Below are 20,096 nucleotides of genomic sequence, written 5' to 3'. Positions count from 1 at the left end.
AATTGATGCAAATTGGGTTTAAAACAGATTGTCTCTAAGAGGATAAAGACAATAAATATAACTTTTTGTAAAGTTTAATAAACATGATTCTTCAGGGCAGGCCACAGTGACATGTTGATAGTTTTGTAAACTGCTAAAAGAGCAAACAATGCCAATTAGTATATAGTACATACTGTAAAAAAAAGAAAAAAAAAAAAAAAAAAAAAAAAAAAAAAAAAAAAAAAAAAAAAAAAAAAAAAAAAAAAAAAAAAAAGTATAATTAGCAGGTCTCCAGGGGTGATGTGTCAGAGGTTGTGTTTTATATCTAAGAATAAGCACAAAACTACATCATTCTTAAAAATGTTGCATTTTGCAACCAAAATTGTACTGAGTGGCTTCAGGCACATTGGCTCTGACAGGAAATTTGCTTTACAAAGGTAATTTAATTGGCTTTTATAAAGAGACAAAAGCACACTCACTAAAAGAAGGTGTAGCAGACAAAGAGTTTTATCATTTCCAGGCTATCCTACTCTTTATTTAATGCAAATTACAGTACCAGGGAACTATTCCTCAGAGCACGCAGAGGGAGTATTTACAGAGGCGCACATTTAGCATACCTTCACAGAACAAAAGAAAAACAAAAAACAAATGAAATAAAAATTTCAGTCACAAATGGAGGCATTCAAGTAGTAGTACTGTTATACAGGATGTTTTTGTAGTATTTTCTATGATTTTTCTTTTCTTTAACCCCAGTTAAACCCAGTTAGCATATTAAACTAGTATACATGCTAGTATAATATACTAGTACGTATACACGCTTGTCTTCTTTTTTGGTAACTTTTGTGGTGTTTTTATTGAACTGGAGTTAGGGGTAGGGTGAAGTGGTCAGACTTTCTGGTGGAGGGTAGCAAGACGTTCATGAATGCAAAATTACAGCAAGCAGGAGACAGGAGAAAGGCTACATGACTCGACCCCTTTAGGTGCTACTGAATTCCCCCCGAAATATGCAGACAGGAAGGAGAAACAAGCAAGAGGACAGAGAAACAACAAAATATCCAGAGAGAAGAAGAAGAAGAGAGTCAGAATACATTATTGCCTCTGAGGATGGCTCATCACAACTACATCATAGTTTGGCTTTGGTAACAGAACCAACACTGTGAGTAATACAGAAACTGTACTGTATTGTATATATACAGTATATGAGGCCTCTTTTTTAACCCCTGCTGCCATCCACACCACCCCTCCCACCCCGCCACCCACTTCATGCCCGGGAGTCCGTGCCAGGACTGTGGTATACATGTTTGTGCGTGCATTTGTGTGTCCAAGATAAAACATCTATTAAAATAAACACTTGTCTAGTTTATCTTCAGTTAAGGAAAATATCCTTACAATTAACAATGTCTGTATATTACATTAAGTGTGCAATGAAAAAGGGAAAGAGGTGCAAGTGGAGGGGGATTGAAAATCAAGTGGAAGTGCGTGCATGTGCTTGCGTGCGTGTGTGTTTGTGTGTTTGTGTGTGTGAGTGTGTTGCAGGATAGCAGGACATTCAACAGCACCAAAGGGAGAGTCACGATATAAGGGTAGATGGGTGGGTGGGTGGGATTGGGTGCATGGCTGTGGGGTCTGGGATGGGTGGGGGTGGGGGGTGGGAACAAGGTGAAGGTGTATGAAAGCAAAGGCACTCCAAACTATAGTTACACTATACATGACTAGTTCTTGTTACAATAATACAGCTGTCATCTACTGTACTGTACAGGTAAGATTGAACATATGGCTGGATAAAGCTGATCATTATCATCATCTACAATATCCATAAACAACATCAGTTTTGCCCTGATTCTGTTTTTTTTTTGTTTTTTTAATCTTTTTTTATTTCTTTCCCTACCCTTTGTCATCTTTGTTTTTGCTCATAAACAGTACATGGGTCTGCATATATACATACCTTGAACACAACATGGAAAAAATAATCAACATAACATAAAAAACAACATACAAGTCATACAAGTCAGAATTTTGGTGAGAGCATTTATACTGTATATACAAATTCTGCTTTTTTTCTTTTGTTTTCTTTTCTTTAAAATGTAGTGAGTATTCTCTGTAAATAAGACGCTTCGACAGACTGTACCAAGTGGCTCTATGTGCGGTAGGTGGAGGAGAGAGAACGCTAGGCTAACACTTCAGTCAGTGGTCACAACACGTGAGGAAGTCAGTGGTGAGCTGAGGACCACCGCTGAGACTTCTCAGAGAGTCGAGGAAAGGAAAGTGTTCAGAAACATCTTGAATTCTTCACAGAGACAGAGAGAGAGAGGAAGATGTTTGTCTAGACGCTGCACTGTCACAGAAACACTGTTACAGACAGAGTCGGTACAAAGACAGGGAATAGAGCAGTGCCCTAAATCCATCTACAGCCTTAATACAGACAACACTGGAGAACAGGGAAGTGACTGCTGGAATCTAACCACACTCCAGCAACAAACAAAAGACAAAAAAAAAACAAAAACACCACCATATCTAAATCTATTGTCTTTAGGCAGCAGCAAATATTGCCACTGCTCTGCCAGATATGAGCTCACCATAAATGATTTCTGAACCATTGTAGTTAATATACATATATCTATATATACTTTTTATACATAAGGAAAAGTAATATATAAACTGTGTATGTATGCATGTTTGTTTTGTATTGTATGTATATATTATACAAGCACACAGGACCAGATACATGTCACATCCATCGCACATGGCAATCCAAAAAACATCTGCCCTGGAGTACAAAACAAAATTAAAAACAAGGTCGAGTAAAACAGCTTGCTAACCATTTAAAAACAACCCCAGGCAAAGAAAAAAAAAAACAAAACAAAAATAAAAACAACCTGTCCAAACGTTATCCCCGCAAGTGGACTGCTTCTTTCCACATACATCAGGATCGTCATGCATCCATGTGTGTGAGGGATGTGTGTGTGTGTGAGAGTGTGTGCTTCATGAGTGTGTCTGTGTGTATACGCGTGCGTGAGCCTCATGCCTTGTCTGCAGAAGTGGAGGTGAGAAGTGAGAGGGCGGTGAACCCCCAGGTGATCCTAACCATACTCAGGCCATGCACTACAGAAGGAACCAAGGGGGGTGGGGTGGGGTCGGGTGAGGGGGCGGGGTGGGCCAGGGGACATAGGATGAGGATGCAGAAACATGGAACGATGCACGGGAGGACAACAAGAGTTGGGGAGAGGGCCAAGGGGAAACAGCTTAGGACTTTTTTCTACAGATTGTCCTCTTACAAACATTAGCAGGCTAGCATTGTGTATACATGTACAGTGTACTTTTATCAATAGTACAGTCGACAACACCTTTGGCCCTGCGCATTGCTTCCCCGCTGAAAGAGCACGGAGAGACGTCTTTGATGGAGGATGGAGTAGAGTTCAAACAGCTGGAGGAGGGGCCAGTCGGGGATAAAAGAGGCAGAAAAGGGATGCTTGGTTTGTGGTCGTGGTCACGTAGGGCTGTTGTCTAGCTGTTGAACCCGGACTGCGTCAGCATCGCTCCGCTGCCGTCAGGGAGGAGAGCAGGGCAGAGCAGAGCTGAGCAGAGCTCACCCCCTGGCCGGGGCAATGGAGAGGCCGTGGGCTGGGGCTGAGACTGGGGCGGGGCGGGTGGTCTGTGGGCTCAGGAGGTGGAGTTAGAGGCCGAGGCAGAGGCGGTGGTGGTGCTGGGACCTCGCTCTGTGCTGCTCCCGTCTATGGACAGGAAGAGGAGATGATATTGAGATGATATTTGTGTTAGGAGCATAAAGTAAAAGTATGTGTTTTCATTAGTAGCTTTACAGCACTGGGTAAATGTACCACTGCAGTGAGCTCAGTCACAGGGTGTACTGAGCAGCTCCCACGTGTAAATATGTGAAACTGAGCCAGTATGTCAGATCAGTCCAATCTTTCTGCTCAGAGCAAAAACTTGCATGGATGCATTTAGTGCTCACAATGCTTTTCAGTGTGGTGTTAAAATACGTAATCATTAAGTCTAATTTCAAATCTTCTCAACTTAAAATTAAATATAATATAAGAAACACTTTGTCATGTTTGCAGCAACAGAGAAAACAGAGCGGCTGGTGGGGGAAGCGTTGCTCTAACCTGTGGTGGCAGAGGCGTTGGTTGGGGTAGAGGCGGCGGCCTGGCTGCGAGCGTGGGCAGGGATGAGTATGGAGGCCAAAGAGGGATTACTGGATAACTCTGAAAGAGAAAGAATGAGATATGTTGTTGTATCATGTTTTTACAAAGCTACCTGTGACTCCTGGATAACAGACACATAAGAGTTACAGGTAACAAGTAGGATATTAAAAGGCTGGTATAAGCTAGTTATCACACAACATGTCAACACCTATTGACAGAAGAAGGCTGAGGCAAACCGCAGAACCTCAGCCATTAGTGTTTACCTCAACCCAACAAGGATCAGCTCTGATCATTTTTTTGTTTTCATTTTTTGAGGATACAGAGACACTGATAGGAGTAACACATTCACTGTGTCTCTGTTTTATTTTGTTTTTATAAAAATCATTTAGATTCTTCTGGGGTTCGTGAGTGAAGCTGTGAAGTAAAATGTACAGTAAAGACATTAGAATCAGACTGGGCGGAGGGCTTCCCATAGACAACCACTCTTATTTAGCCCTAAGAACGATTTGAGCTAGATGCAGACCTCCAAACCAACACTATCCTGAATTTTAATAATTGATTTCAATTATATTTACATTGCAAAAATGTCACCATATGGTATTGTTTTCTTCCTCCACTAGAGTACATGTTAATGGATCTGTTTTGAGTGAGCGTACCCTGGGTGGTGAAGTTGAAGAGGGAGGGCTTCTCTCTCCCGTTGGGCAGTTTGACGTTGGGGTCGCGCAGCTCGTCAAAGAAGGAGTGTGCACAGGCCTCTAGAGGGGTGAGGCGGGCCGTGGGCGTGTACTCCAGCAGGCGGGAGCACAGGGCGATGGCCTCCGGGGGCGTGCGCGGCCGGAACACCTGAACGCCAATTATACACGAAGTGAGACGGAGTCAATGGAGTCTGTTCCACAGTGTTGTCAAGACATTCCAGTATCGCTGACACATGCACACACACACGCACGCACGCACGCACGCACGCACACATGCACACACGCACACACACGCGCAAACACACACACAGAACTCAACACAGAATTTTAAGAAGCTTTTATGAAGCTCAGTCACATGCACAACAGTTTGTATGAAGGGGTGTGGATGAATCAATGAATGTATTTGATTATTGCAGCAGTGAACAGTAGTAATCTGAATACAGCTGCAGAGAGTGACAACAGCAGGGTGTCTGAGAGACCAACAGGTGGCCCTGCTACTGCCTGCTGATTGGATGACTCTTATTAGACTGCTGAGGGGAAGTCAGCCTGGAAAACTAATGGGACACTTTGTCATTATCAGAGTAGGGTCTCATTTTTGGTCAATCGTCTGTTCTACACCAGTTACCCGCCCTAAAAATGTTGATCAGCCTTGTGAAAAAGGCATTGCTCAGAAATATCAAACTTTCATCCATCATGCTGTTTTTCATGGGTGACAACTTTGTACTACGAATTGTTAAGAACACAAGGAGAAACGAGTTTTCAGCTTGATGGATTTTTTTAGTTGAACCGACAGGAATAGAAAAGGTTTTAAAAAATATTGTGGCTGTTGCATTTTGACAGGTTTTTGACAGAAGACTGTGGACTCTTTCAAATAAAAGGGAAGATGGAAAGAAGCAAATTTTGTTTTAGAATATATGTTTTTTTCCATTTAAAAAACTGAATGAATTGAGTCTTTATCGTGGAAACTGCATATCCCTTCTTTATGTTAGTCCATCTTCATAGTGTCTAAAAATAAACTCAAGGCAAGTGTGGGAATCATTGAGTCCAAATGCAGTTCTGTTGGATGGAGGTGATGAGGTTGGATGGCTGTGGAGTGGCAAGCAGGCATGTTGGCTTATGAAGCATGGAAATATGTTGCAGTGGTGGATCTTAGAGAAGTAAAAGGGCTCCTGTACCTGTTGACTCACCTTAGTCCAAGGATGTGCCTTGATCTGGGGGAACTTGAACTCAGTGTAGTTGGGGTTCATCTCACGGATCTGCTCTCGGGTTGGGGTGCCGAGAACCTGGACAGAACACGACAGACGGGGATGGAAGATTTAACGTTTTTAACTTGAATTCTATCTTTGCTTTTGAAAAAGAATCAGAGTGTTGTATGTGACAGCTTTTTACCCTGTGGGTTACCCCAGTCGTTACCTTGATAATTTCAACCAGCTGATCCACTCCACTGTCACCAGGGAAAATTGGTTGCCCTAGCAACAGCTCTGCCAGTACGCAGCCGGCTGACCACACATCTAAAAGGAAAAGGCGGGTCACCAAGAGGAAAAAGACGAAGATACAAGCAAAACAGTCTGGATGAGCATCATGTGATAATATTCTATTGTCTATATATATATATATATATATATCACATACATCAACATGCAATCAATTCATTTGTGTGTGTAGGTTCAGCTTAGTAAGTGGCTTGAGGGTCAAATGTTGACTGTGTGACAGCTGGGGTCAGCCTACCTATGCTGGAGGTGTAGTCAGTGGCACCAAAAATGAGCTCAGGGGCTCGGTAGTAGCGAGAGCAGATGTAGGACACATTTGGCTCTCCACGGACCAGCTGCTTAGCACTGCACACAGAATCAAAGCACATCATCATGATCGTCATCATAACCATCACCACACTCTGCTGCACTTTGGCCAAAAGAAAGCCAAGCCTTGTGAGTAGGGTTTACACTTGTGAGAGCTAAAATACTGCCCACGTGCTTATTCCAAATGAATTAATGATCTATCATCCGGAACTCACACTGCAACCATCAGTTAGTGCATACATCATTACCAAGTAGTCCATATGTTTCATCTTAAGGATCAGAGTGTGAAGGAACAGTTCAACATTTTGGGAAATACGCGTCTGATCGATACCATTCTCATGTTTGTATGGTAAATATGATGCTACATGCTGCAACCAGTTAGCTTAGCTTAATTTAGTATAAAGCCTGGAGACAGGTGACTTGGCTCAGTCCAAAGGTAAAGAAATGTGCCAACCAGCTCCTCTGAAGTTCACTAATTAAAAAGTGTAAAAATGACATGTTGCAGTATTACAGGCGACCCTGTGTCAAATTATTTCTTGGCCTAGTCGTAGCTTCATATTTACTATACAGATATGAGCGGTACGGATCTTCTTATCTAAGGCAAGAAAGCGAAAGAGTATTTTGCAAAATGTCACACTGTTCCTTTAACTGCCAGGAAAAACCAGGCCACAGTTGACTAAACTTGACAAAGTGTGCGTACGGCGTCTCACCTGCCAAAGTCACAGAGCTTGAGCACAGCGGTCTCTGGATCCAGCAGCAGGTTCTGGGGTTTGATGTCCCGATGGCAGATCCCAAACGAATGGATGTAGGCCAGGCTCCTGAACAGCTGGTACATGTACAACTGCACACAGAAACACACGCACAGGTTATGATTACACAAACAGCGAGCTCAGTTTTCATTACCGGGATTTAAGTCTCGAGAATCGATTTCAGCCCCGTCAAGCACATAACGTTTTATTAGCAAATGTTTAGGCGTTAGTCACACGCTGCCGCTTCAAACTCCTGAATCTTGTTAGCCAGGCCTTGTAGAGATAAAATAAAACATGTTTCTGCAACTGCTCGGCCTGTTTCTTCCCTCAGGTTCAACCAGAATCTGGTGATTTTCTTACATTGTACAATGGGATACGTGTACACACACATAGATCCTTATGTTCTTTATGCAATACATGTTTACGTTTCACTTACATCTTTTAAACTAGACAGAATTTAAAATGGTAAGGTGATTATGTTCTTGCGAGATGACAAAAATTGCGTGTCTGTGTTAGTATGGAGAGCCAATCTGTGCGAGGTCTTCTAATCCCACGTTTCCTGTGCTAATGAATATTTATATTGGTGTACAGTTACAAAGGTAACTGTGAGAGCTTCCTCTGCTGTGTGGGACTGATTAACTGTAGGTGTGTTTTTTAATTATTTTACTGAGGTAGGAAAGTCATTTAGACTGAAGAGGCTATGTGCAATGTGTAATAAATTGTTTTGCCATCGCAAATTATTCTCACATTTGCTTCACATATCTGTCACAGCCAGAGAAACACTTGAAAAATCACGACTGGTCTGTGGGCACCACATGCGAACGCACGCAACAGACAGTTTTACACAGTGTGGAACAGAGAAATCATATTGATAGCAAAGACTTTACTCTTTGCATATTTTGTTTTTACAAACGATTCTTGGCAATTTTTTATACATATGTATTTTTGAGATCTGCTTGTTTTTACAGAGTTAATTAAACTGAAAACTAGTGCCAGCAGGAGTTAATACACCCTTATGTAAACAGCAGCAGTATTAATTCTGAGTGAATTAGCCTGGTGAAATAAAGTACATTGAATTGAAATTGAATTGTGTCTACAGAGGGTAACTTGTCAGTGATACTTTTGATCCAAATTTTACATTTTAAATTGCTATTAACTCACTTATCCAGCAGTTGCAGTTGTTGAACAGGGATTCAAATCAAAGTAGTACATTGTTTCTTTTTTAGCAAATAAAAGCTGAAAACAGATCTCACTAGAATCTCCATAGAGTTTAGGATGTAGGATGGGTTTCAATTCAGACATGAAGTGAAATGTGTGGGTTCATCTATGGATATTTTAAGCTCCAGGTCTTCAAAAATAAATGATTCCAATCTGCACAGTTTATCCAAAAATATAGAAGGCATATACAGGTATCTGTCCTGTAAACTCACTGAAACTATCCCATGTGTAATCTCGGATAACCGAAGAAGGGGACGATAAAATCACAGCCCACATTACTCCTAGATGTCTGAATACATCCTACACCTTCAAATTCACTGAGACTCCAGAGAGATCTATTATTAGATGGCTAAAACACAGAACTACTACCATACTCAAAAAAAAATTATGTCACAGATCCTACAGGAGTTCTATCCCATACTTTATACCAATATTTGTTTAATATACAGATATGTTTTAAAACTGTGATTAAGTTCATAATTATATCATTATATGCTCTTACTTTGGTGTAAAAAAATAATTCGAAAACGCTCAGACAAAAAAATCCACTTACCTTTGTTTTAAAATGATTTTATTGAACTAAAAGTTGACACATGAGGGGTGCCCAAATGGTTTCATGGCACTCTACTCAGACAGTATTGATGCTAATAATAAGTTACAGAATACAAACTGTGTGGGAGTTTGGTTAAATATCACCTCCCCCTGGTCTTGTTAATAAAGTGAAATGCACTTCTTGCCACGATGGTTACTGACACACACCCACACGCACACGCACAATTACATACCTTCACATAAACCATGGGCAGGGTCTGTTTGGCTCGGCTGTAGTGTCTGGCCACTCTGTACACAGTCTCAGGAACGTAGTCCAGGACCAGATTCAGATACACTTCATCTTTCTGTCGGAGAGCAGAAAGCACAGAAAGGGAAATAGAGGTTACATGTGCACAAACGCAAATCAGGAGAATAGTGTCCAAAAATTATAAGTCAAATCCAAGTCAAGCAAAACAGCTACAAGACATTAAGTAAAATCTCTGCAATTCACAACAATAAAATAAAATTAACAAATCACAGTCACGACCTACATATGCACACATCCATGCACATGTCAGCTGCCTATTATATCAATTCTTTATTTTGGAAAATATTATTCTCCCATCTCTTCCTCTTTCCTCTCTCTCTTAGCTGTCAAGGATCTGCTCCTGATGAAAGAACATGTTTTCAAGCTGATCACTGTCACTGATGTTCTCTTTCATAGAACGTATTTCAATGTCTCACTATGGGATTCGCTCCCTGTCGTGTTCTTTCCACCGTCAAACTGAGGATCCATTGTACAGGACTGCCCCCCCCCCCCAAGGGTAGGAAACACACAAGCATGCGTCATAACCGCCTGTACTCCAACAGCGGCGGCAGACAATGATATCATTTCCTCATTTCCTGGTTGGACGTGGCCTGTGTCGGAGGGCGGGGTTGTGCACGCTCTACTCTGGAGCACACTGACCCTGAAAGGATGCTGTATCGGAGGCCTCTCCACCCAATTTTCTAGGACTTCCTTTTTCCTTTGATTCTGACCAGAGTTAGCCAGCACTGACTCATCGGGTGTTTCTTGTGAAACCATTGTTTAAGCCATGTAAGTCACGACTGCAAATCACACTCATGGCTCGTACTGACATGCAACAGTTGGGAAATATTTTTAGATACAACGCACCTTAAAGATTGACTACATAGGAAATTACTCACACATACTTATTCATGCATTCACAGCTCGCCTGCTGGTCCTTGATTGTTTGTTCAGGTGAAGAACAGCAGAGTCTTCAGATGGCACATTTGGCCTGCTCAAGGACTGGGCGATGGGACGAGCACGTCAGCTACCAGCGGCAGCCCTAATCTATGATCGCTGAAGTTTTGGGCTTATCTAAATCACCAGTACTTTCCATTGAAACAATTAATCTTTCATCACACATACTGTGAATTGTTTCTTTTTTTTTTTAAGCTCAATAATTCCTAAAACAAAAAGCAACTGAGGGCTTTAGTAAACATTAGTCAAACAGAGGTAAACTGTGCAATTGTGCGGGACTACTTTCAGCAGCGGAATGATATCCATTTGGTCCTCTATCAGAATTTATGGCGGCAGCACAGTGTATGTGACACAGACCCAAAAGAAACTACAATGCCAATGTTGGTCAGTGTAATGGTGTAGCTCATTTGTGTTTCCAAAAGCTTTTGGACACTAAGGAACCCAATGGCACAAAGGAATGAGTTATATCAGGCTTGGGCTACACAGGAAATACTTGTTCTCAGGATGGATTAATTGATGGTTCTGTTCTTTTTATTGTTATGTTCACACTAAGAAAAATTTAAAATATCACCAGCTTTGTCCTTAATGGTTTCAAACATTACCATTATTAATAATTTACCATTTAAAGCACAATTTGAGTGCATTCAGTAGTTGCAACAGAACTGAAAATATGGGACTTCCTTTACTCAGTATTGTAACATCCCACCTGCAAGCGCGTTATTGTGGCTTTTCTGGAGACATCACATGGGTAACATGTTCTGTTTAGGTGCTTGTTTGATAAACCGTACTTTTGCCACATGTCGAATACATCTGCTATGACCAGCTAAAGTGGTGATTATGGCCCATAGGAAAATCTGGTCCCATTACCTAGACTTGTTGCACTGTCACCCAGTTAATTGAGAGTTATTCTAGCTTGCAGGAAACATATCTGGAACATAATGTGTTTAATGGACACTAAATCTTTGAGACAATATCACTAGAGAGCTGAATTGGACTAGTGGGAAGTGCGCACATTGTACTACATGTAATTGTGAAAGTGACAGGTGCTGTCGATCAGTGTCCAACCAACAAACACACACCTGGGGGATAACAAATCCGGGCTTCCAAATGGAATTAATTAAGTAATTCTCTGCTGTTTCTCTCTCTTTCCTTTCCATTTGGTCAGCGAATCAATGTCTGTATCCTTTTGCCTCCTCTCCCCCATCTGTTAGCGGTGTTAACAGTCTGCCCAACATACAGCTTAGGCGGGGAACAGAGCTGGCTCCCTGCAGGTCTGCGGAGCACAATGAGAGAGCTGGGCCCGTGAAGAGCGCCCAGACAGACTGTGTGGTAGACTTCTGTCAGCTCAATGCCCCGCTTTGTAGTGACTGCTCTCTCCCACTCACCCTCAGACGATTAGATGCATATGAAAAAGAGGAGCGGGAGATCTCGCAGACAGTCGCACACACATAGGGCTGCAGATACTGGTGACAAAGAACAGCATTTTCTAAACAGCTTTCAAGCAATTTACACACTCATCTGTCACTGGCGTCACCCTCAGCTATTAACACTCCTCCTCAGTGTCTCTCTGTCCTCTAGCCATGTGTGTGTGTGCGTGTGCGTGTGTGTGTGCGTGTGCGTGCCCGTTCCTCCTTCACCGGCAAAACTCCCATTGATAACATTTGTGACGGCTACAGAGCCTGCTACGCCTCCTGCTAGCACCACCAAAGCTATATTTAGCCTAGCAACAGTGATGACTCACTTCCTGCCTCACTACAAAGCCACTTCCTTGGCTCGTTCCCAGATGGTTAGCCAGGCGGGGAACTGATTGGCTCCTCGCTCACCCCCGGCTAAATAATTCACCCTCTAATTTGCTGAGCAGATCGCTTGCACATGAACAACTGGCTCAGCTGTCTATCAACAACAATCACCATGCTACGGTGTGTAAAAGAAGTGGATTGATGGAGCAGTGTGTAACAGACGGCATGTTTCCACACATGCTTTATATATTAACATGTGTGTCTGTGCTTCCTGGTGATGTGCCCCTTGGTGAGTATGGCAATCATACTTACATACATATTACACAAGTCTGCACTTACTACTTACAACACCTATAATGTATGTAAGTCGATATGATTAGAGAACAGTCGGTGTTGATGAATCAGTGAAATCAAGGAAGACGACAGATATAAGTGGAGGGGCATGCAGCTTGTTTTGACACACCCTAATAAAGACAATTTCAACATCACACTGCACATCTAAGAATAAATTCATAAACATGTTCAGGGGCCGCAGCCAGTTACACGTCAGGTGTTCACATACACTCTCACTTGTCTCTCACTGTTTCTTGGCAAATCCAGTGGCAGCTCTACTGATGACTCACCAGACCTCGCTTATTACCCAGAAGCAATGCTGTCCAACCACACCCTGTCTATTAACATCTGCATGTGTACATATATATATATATATACAGCATTGCTTCATATGTATATTGCGCAATATATTTCCTGCTTAACAACAAAGTTTGTTGGGATGGTTAGGGCCAACTTAACCTGCTAGCGGGGGCCAGTATGTATGTACCCAGTCATTTACATGTGCAACAAACAGACTACTCCTTTTGTCTTGAGGCCCAATCAGTGCAACTGCTCTGGAATACTTCCATGCTCCACACTCTCTATGAATCACTTAGTTTGTTGTACTTTGAGTAAACTCTTTATTTAAAATATGCACCATGTAAGCCTAACATCATTGAAAATAATTAAGGACTAGTCAGAGACTAGACATAGACAGATTGTGAGACAGTGTTCCAAGATTAGGAAAAAATGAAGGGCCCTTATAATTTCAATTTTATAATTTGCAACTAATCAAATTACCACTAAGTAATTGCCACACAGAGACGCTGAGGCCATGAGGGCATCTGGCCCGTTGCTAAATGTGAGAATTCAATATATCAAACATGAAAATACAAAAATATATCAGTTCTGCTCAATGGCTGACAAAATGAGCTTGTTCTTCAAAAAGGTCTTTAAGGGCACCAATTACTTGAGAAAACCATCACGAGGACGCGTCAGCACAGAAAAAGAGCACAGACAGTTCCTCCCTCCACTCAAGGCTCATTTACCAGGCGGTCAAAGAGGACAACTGACCTGCAGAGACCCAAAAAGCTCCCAAAGTTCACAGAGAGTGATTTAGTTACACGGAATTTGATTAATGAAGAATGTTGACAGCATTTAACGAAGGTGGGAGCAGTATGATCACCTTATCGAGACCTGGTGTAAACAAATCCTGTAACAAAAGAGATTTATTATTCTACTATTTTTATAATGTGCTTTTACATTTAATATTCCCAAATAAAATTGTATTTAATCAAATTACAGCATAACCACTGTGGTAACATGGGATCAGATAGTATGACTGGTGGAAAGATAACCAGCTCAACAACATTCTTTGCTGCACAGTCCTCTAGCATGTTTATCCTTTCATGCCTCCACTGGTTTATGAATTGTAATTAATGTTCATTAAATAAATGCAACAAAAAAATGGATTTTAATTTTTTTTTTTTGCTGTTATAACTGAAGAAAAGCTGATAACTTCAACCTGCTGGCAGGAATGTTGTATGACATATTGTACGTTCGTGTATCAGAGAATCCAGCTAGGTTACTGAAAGCAGTTGTGTGCGTTTAAGTGTACACAAATGTGATTTTGAGAAACAGCGGAGGGCAACTCTGCGTCAGCTGAATGTCTGACATGCACTCTCAATGCGACTACATATTTTGAAGAGGTAAAAGTCAACCTGCTATTTGCTGACCTGCCCACGCTGTTTGGACCAGTGGCCCTCTGTTTGAACAGTATTATACAAGCGGTTAAAGGGTAAAAGCAAAAGCACAGTGTGTGTGTCAAGCACAACACATGCCAGCAGTTACATAAGACTACCTGTGCACATGCTGACAGTTACATTTTCAGTCGTCCTGGCCCATCTCACAGCTGCACCCAGTGTTAACCCTCACATCAGGACACGAACAGCACCCACACACACCTGACATGACCTCGTCTTATGTCTCTGTCACCCTGTCCTTTTTTTGTACAAAACTGTCATCTATCCATCAACCTGTCTACAACTATCCATCCATCCACTATCCTCCCTTTCCAGGTGACATTACCTTTTGCCTACTTCACTAACCCCCCTCACTTTTCTTCTCTCTGAGCTCTATGGGTGGTAAATCCCCATACCAACAACATGGTGCCAGTCTCCATAATTAGCCTGGAGTCATACCGTGAGGGGGAAGAGGAGGGAGAAGAAATGGATACATGAAAGAGGACACAGGAGGGGGGAATTTAAAGGGTGTAAAGGTGAAAGCAATCGGACGTACAAACGAAAGTTACCGATTATCAAAACAACAAGATCCTGTGATTGCAAAAGTCAAGTTGGTAAGGAGCGGGGTCATTCACACCGCTGTCAGTGTGTCAGTATACCAAGAAGGAGCCGTGATTCCCAGAGGTACGTGGGCTCGTGGCATAACGTGAGGGGCGGGAACAGGGTGGAGCTAACAGCATGAAGGGGAGGGCTTGGGTGAGTCTATAATTAACTGACACCCTCTAGTCTGGCAAATAAATTCCCCCTCGCCGTCTCTCCGTCCTCTCTCCTCAGACCCATCCCTCACCGTCACCTCTCCCCTATAATCCCCATCAGCTTTCCATGACCCCGGTAGGTGTGCAACAGGGAAGCATTCCTGACTGCAGTGTCATGAGTATAGTCCCGGCAGCATGTGTGCCCATTTGTCAGCTAGCTGAATGACATAGTCCAGCCTTGTAGTCTCCAGGGGACCTCCAAGACAGACAGAAAGGCAGAGAGAGGGACTTCCCTGTCACGATGTACTGTATGTACTAATGTATTTATTACAGCCAAACAGGCCAGGAGGCAAACATATGATGGGAGACGGTGAAGCTGACTGGCTTGGAGGGCAACACAGGAAACATAAAAAACTAAAATAGGCAGAAAAATCCCAGTAAAACAAAAGACAGACTGTAGCTGAACATTAATGGCAAAAATGCTAACATTTCCTAATGAGTTAGAGAAGCTAAATTATTTTACTACTCTCACTGAAGCCAAGGGCTCAATCATATAAACACATACTAAGCCCAGGGAACCATAAGCCATTCTTGAAGATGAAAAAAAATAATAGTATTAAAAAGAAATGTTCTTCAAGCAAGGGAAGAAGGTAACGCTCTTTTTCTCCCTCTCTTTTAGGCAATCAACAGGAGTTTTTTAGCTATTTAAAGAATAGAAATGATAATACGCATATAGAGAAAAGGAGACCAATCTCCCCTCCACTTTGTCTTCACAGCAGCTACCTGAGTCATTCCACCTTTTCGTTTTAAAAATAACATAACGACAAGATGGTTGATTTGAAAATGTTAGAGGAACAAATGATTCTTAATCAGTCTTTATAAGCAAAGTGTGATCTCTGTAGCTCTAAAAACATGCAGTTGTAATATCAACAAGGGGTGTGGTATGTATCAAGTGATAGGTTTAAGTCCTGAGGCTCAACAAAGTAATAGCATCATCAGTTGCATCATGCTTAGGGAGGTTTTCTCTGGAAAGTGCTGAGATATCTTTCAGGCATGCCCCCGCGGTTATCTCCCATCTCAAAGCAAAATGAATGGTTGAAAAGACCTACAGGCAGCTACGAATGTATGAATTAGGTATCCGTAAATTGCCCCTTTATATTACAAAAGGAGGAATTCTTTACATATCATGTCGCTTGAATGTCCTTGAATGTTTCCACAGCCAGCTGCAGGAGGAGGAAGTATGAATGGATTTTCAAATTTGATGCCTTTGTATATTGTACCTGAGTCTGAATAAAGAAATGAGTTGAAAAAGATGTTTTTTCAAACCATGTCCATAAATGTACTTATGGATCAGGTTACATTATACTGCTTGATGTGATACTGTATGGCCATTAGTTTACTTTCATTTCTTTCAATATGTTTATGTGTTATAATATTATGTCTGTATAGTGGACCAGGGTTAGGGTTATTACTTCACTAACCCCGATAAAGACATTGCTTGTAATAAATACCAAAACTCTATAGAAACTTCTTCTTTGTGAAGATAAAATTGCAGTGTTGGGATTCTACACAAAATGAAGAACAAGAGGAAGAACACTCAGCCAACTGACCTTGTCTCCACTGGAGTAGAAGAAGTAGCGCAGGCGGACTATGTTGCAGTGGTCCAACTTCCTCATGATCTGCAGCTCACGGTTCTGAACAAAACAAAAACATGAAGCTTCAGACATATGACAGACATTTTATATTTTATCTTATGACAAAACACATATTTGCTTCTAATAATCTTGCCAAACAATCATCTTGTTGTCAGCCACGTCACTGTCACCACGTAGGTCAATGTGCCAGTTTTTGGGAATCAGGATTGAAAAAATTTTTTTGATGTGGTAGCAGCAAAGGAATGCTGATTTAAATAAATAAGTCCTTCGTAGAAGCCTGGATCCCACGGGATAAAACGTGACGACACAATTATGTACTGTGTGGCATGTTGCCTGTTCCCATCAACGGCACCAGTAGCTACAGAAAAAAAAAAAGAGTTTGTAACACAGATGTACAGCAGAAACAGCTCTGAGAAAGATGTTAAAATAGAAGTGTTGAAGTAAAAAACTGGTCCAATAAATCTTGGTGGCTGTAGTATGATGAGCCACAGGCCTTCACAGGGCCACGAGAACTAAAATGTAAGCACTGAAACCTGATAGAGCACTCCATCTATATTCATATACAGTGTGTCCATGCAGAAAATGGTTGCGCATATGGACTTTCTCAAGGGTGGGCAGGACTTCAAGCATTACATAAAGCTTTAACAGCTCCATTATAGTTCACATTTTCTCCCCCTTCACCATTCTCCTTCCTTCCCTCCCCCTCTTTATCACAGCGCTTTGCGTTGACTTGATCTAAAGTGCTTGTGCAACATTTGGAGAGAGTGTGGACTCCACTTTAGAGACTGAATGGAGTATGGTCAGGAAGGAAGCACAATACAGAGAGGAAAGTAAAAATCAGTCGGTGGCAGATTCATTGCATCACAATTTCACCTTTGTTTTAGAAGTCATGTGCAATTTGAATGGTAGAGTAACGGCTTTGTCCTACGTATTGGCGTAGCCACAATAACAACACAGAGCACCCATACTGAGCGCAGTGACATGCATATTAATATTCTGAATATGAGATTTATGACAGCGACTCAGGTTTTAGTCAGGATGTGAGCATGCATAATAAATGCAAGATAACTAACATATTAAGTCTTTTTTTGGGGTATTGCTTGTATGCTCAGTGGTTTGTGTGAACACCCTGGTGTTTACACGCAGGAACTCAGAATTCAAATAAGGAACATAACCAGAATTTAATCAGCTTAAGGCATACTCATACTGAGAAAATAAGGTGTATGCTGTATATTTCAACTGACAAGGTGACTCACCAGTTCACTAGCTCACTGACTAATTCCCTGGTTGAAAGACTGAATACTGAGCTAACTGGCTGTCAAGCAAACAGGCGAACTGCGTGGTTGTCTTGCTAACTAATACACTGACAGACCAATGTTTGACCTACACAGTGTGTGCTGTGGATGTCTAGGGAAGAAAATGTTGGCGAGACCCTTGCAGGACGTGCGGTCAACTAGCTGAGCAGGCGATGATCTGATTTCACCGTAAAAACAGGCTTCACTTTTGGCTTAAAACAATAGCATGTTAAAATGGTTAAAATGCGTTCGCATGGGACCTTGATGTAGCTTATGAGCTGCCTTAACTGGCTGAAAACACATGACTGGATGACAAGCCAAAGAGCAGCTGGCTGAATGACCAACTAACCCACTGACTGGGTTTAGATTATAATTTGTGGAGGGTGAATAAATGTAACTCTGGGGGAACAGTGTGCTGTGCTTTTTTTGTCACAGTTTTTTGTTTTTGTTTCAGATTGTATACGTTAGCTGTGTGACTTATTGACAAGCTGACAAGCCGACTACCTGACTCTTTGAATGTGGTTGTCAAAATAGTGAGAAACTGCCTGTGATGTCAGCTGACTTACTGATTGGGTGGCAAATGAGATCCCTCATTATGTGGGTTAGGACCACATTGGCTGGCACGATGGAGGTATGCAGCTGTCCTTCCACACTCTTCTGCCACTTTATGAGGATATAAGTGAGCTGTCTGTCCAATAAGGAAGACCTCATCTCAGCAGCAGCAACAAAGTCCCTCCACCCCTCTTTCCTACAGCCTAACTCACTTACAGGCAAAGACATGTAGTTCCCTCCGTCCTCCCCCTGCTTTTTCGCACCATACGCGGCACACACACATACATACACAACCCCCACATCGTAATGTGACATCATAGCATGTGGGTCACAGACTGGCCATCGAACCATCATGCACTGCAGGCAACGCCCTCGTCCTCTTGCAGTGGCTTAGTGGTAGTGTTTGAGATTGTGTTTGGCTCTGTGTGTTTGTGTGTGTGTGTGTGTGTGTGTGTTTGTGTGTTGTTATGTATGAGAAAGGTGGTACCATATGGAGGAGGAGCAAGACAGGCTGTTCAGTAAAGCCCTGCCCAGCTCCAGTTATACTGCAGTCATTCCTGCTGACCTGTCATCCTCCAGTGTGTCAGCAGAGCAGCGAGCACAGACCGAGAGAGACAGAGAGAGACAGATGGAGAGGTAGAGTGCCTCAGTTGCAGGCTGCTAGAAGTGCTACACCTGAGTGTTTCATTCTGCTGATGTATACTACCAGACCAATCCACATCCAGTCTCCAAAAATATTAACAGCATAGAGTAATCGCACACACCAGCACACACAAAATGTTTTACTGTTCTCCTTAAGTAACAGCTTATAGATGATAAAACTGACATTATTCTATATTTTTCATATTGTCAATAAATCACACAAACTGCTAGCGCTTTCTGAGCATCTTTCTGTTTTCTCTGAGCTGGCTGGTACACTCTGCTCTCTGGACAAAGCTAATAAGCTACAGTAGCTTACAAGTCAGCCCTGTCAATGCGGCCGGCTAATGGTCAATGTCACAAAGTCACATGTTAAGTGAAACTCGATGAGAGAAATTCTTGCAGATTTACTTCAGTGAGTCTCTCAGTGCTTTGGCTTTCCTGCCCTGTGAGTGGTCAATCTCAAGCCCGTTCATGCCCACTGAAGATGTAAATCGTTGAAAACGTGTGACCAACACGTGGACTAACTGTTTTGCACTGTAGTTCAGATCAAATGTTAATCAAATAGTAGTAAATATTGCATTTACTGGGAACTATTTTCAGCTGCGCATTAACACACACTTGGGTCTCCAGTGAATATTCACGGCAGCAGAACTGTGTACTCAAAATAACCTACATTGTCCATCTTTAGTGTAGTGACGAAACATGTCACCCAGTGCAACAGTGTGGCACAATGATGTGTTTTTAATAGTCTTTGGACAACAATAAGTTCTTTAATACGGGGGGGATAAGCTATACGAGGATTGGACTACACAGGAAATACCTCTTAGTCAAATAAATTAATTGGTGGTTTTGTTCTTTTATGTTGACAATGAGAAAAATATAGAAAAACGCAATGTTGCTTAAGAGCGGCTACCACCAGAAATGCAATCACCCTGTGTGAGTGTTGGTTTCAATGCAAGCATCCATTTTCCAATAGGCTGATATGTGATCCCTCAGATGAGAGAGGAGAAGG

The 20,096-nt window shown here is 42.0% G+C and overlaps 1 protein-coding gene across 2 annotated transcripts in view; it reads right to left on the bottom strand.

Annotated features, from left to right (window-relative positions):
* Nucleotides 1-3,115: 3,115 nt before the first annotated feature.
* The window catches only part of gsk3b (glycogen synthase kinase 3 beta), a 29,774-nt gene continuing 12,793 nt past the window's right edge, over nucleotides 3,116-20,096 (bottom strand). Inside the window, exons 3-11 of one of the 2 annotated variants that reach the window (XM_022740474.1) lie at nucleotides 16,551-16,634; nucleotides 9,383-9,493; nucleotides 7,341-7,471; nucleotides 6,563-6,669; nucleotides 6,248-6,345; nucleotides 6,010-6,117; nucleotides 4,796-4,982; nucleotides 4,101-4,199; nucleotides 3,116-3,710 (exon numbers count right to left, since the gene is read on the bottom strand). In XM_022740474.1, coding sequence (XP_022596195.1) covers nucleotides 3,640-3,710; nucleotides 4,101-4,199; nucleotides 4,796-4,982; nucleotides 6,010-6,117; nucleotides 6,248-6,345; nucleotides 6,563-6,669; nucleotides 7,341-7,471; nucleotides 9,383-9,493; nucleotides 16,551-16,634 — 996 coding nt within the window. In that variant the 3' untranslated portion in view covers nucleotides 3,116-3,639. The remainder of the gene's footprint in view (nucleotides 3,711-4,100; nucleotides 4,200-4,795; nucleotides 4,983-6,009; nucleotides 6,118-6,247; nucleotides 6,346-6,562; nucleotides 6,670-7,340; nucleotides 7,472-9,382; nucleotides 9,494-16,550; nucleotides 16,635-20,096) is intronic. The other variant, XM_022740475.1, reaches the window with a different exon arrangement.

The sequence above is a fragment of the Seriola dumerili genome, unplaced genomic scaffold (genome assembly GCF_002260705.1).
Source record: "Seriola dumerili isolate Sdu_G_001 unplaced genomic scaffold, Sdu_1.0 BDQW01000052.1, whole genome shotgun sequence".
NCBI lineage: Eukaryota > Metazoa > Chordata > Actinopteri > Carangiformes > Carangidae > Seriola > Seriola dumerili.
The sequence above is the reverse complement of the archived record's forward strand: the minus strand, read 5'-3'. Positions and strand labels throughout refer to the sequence as shown.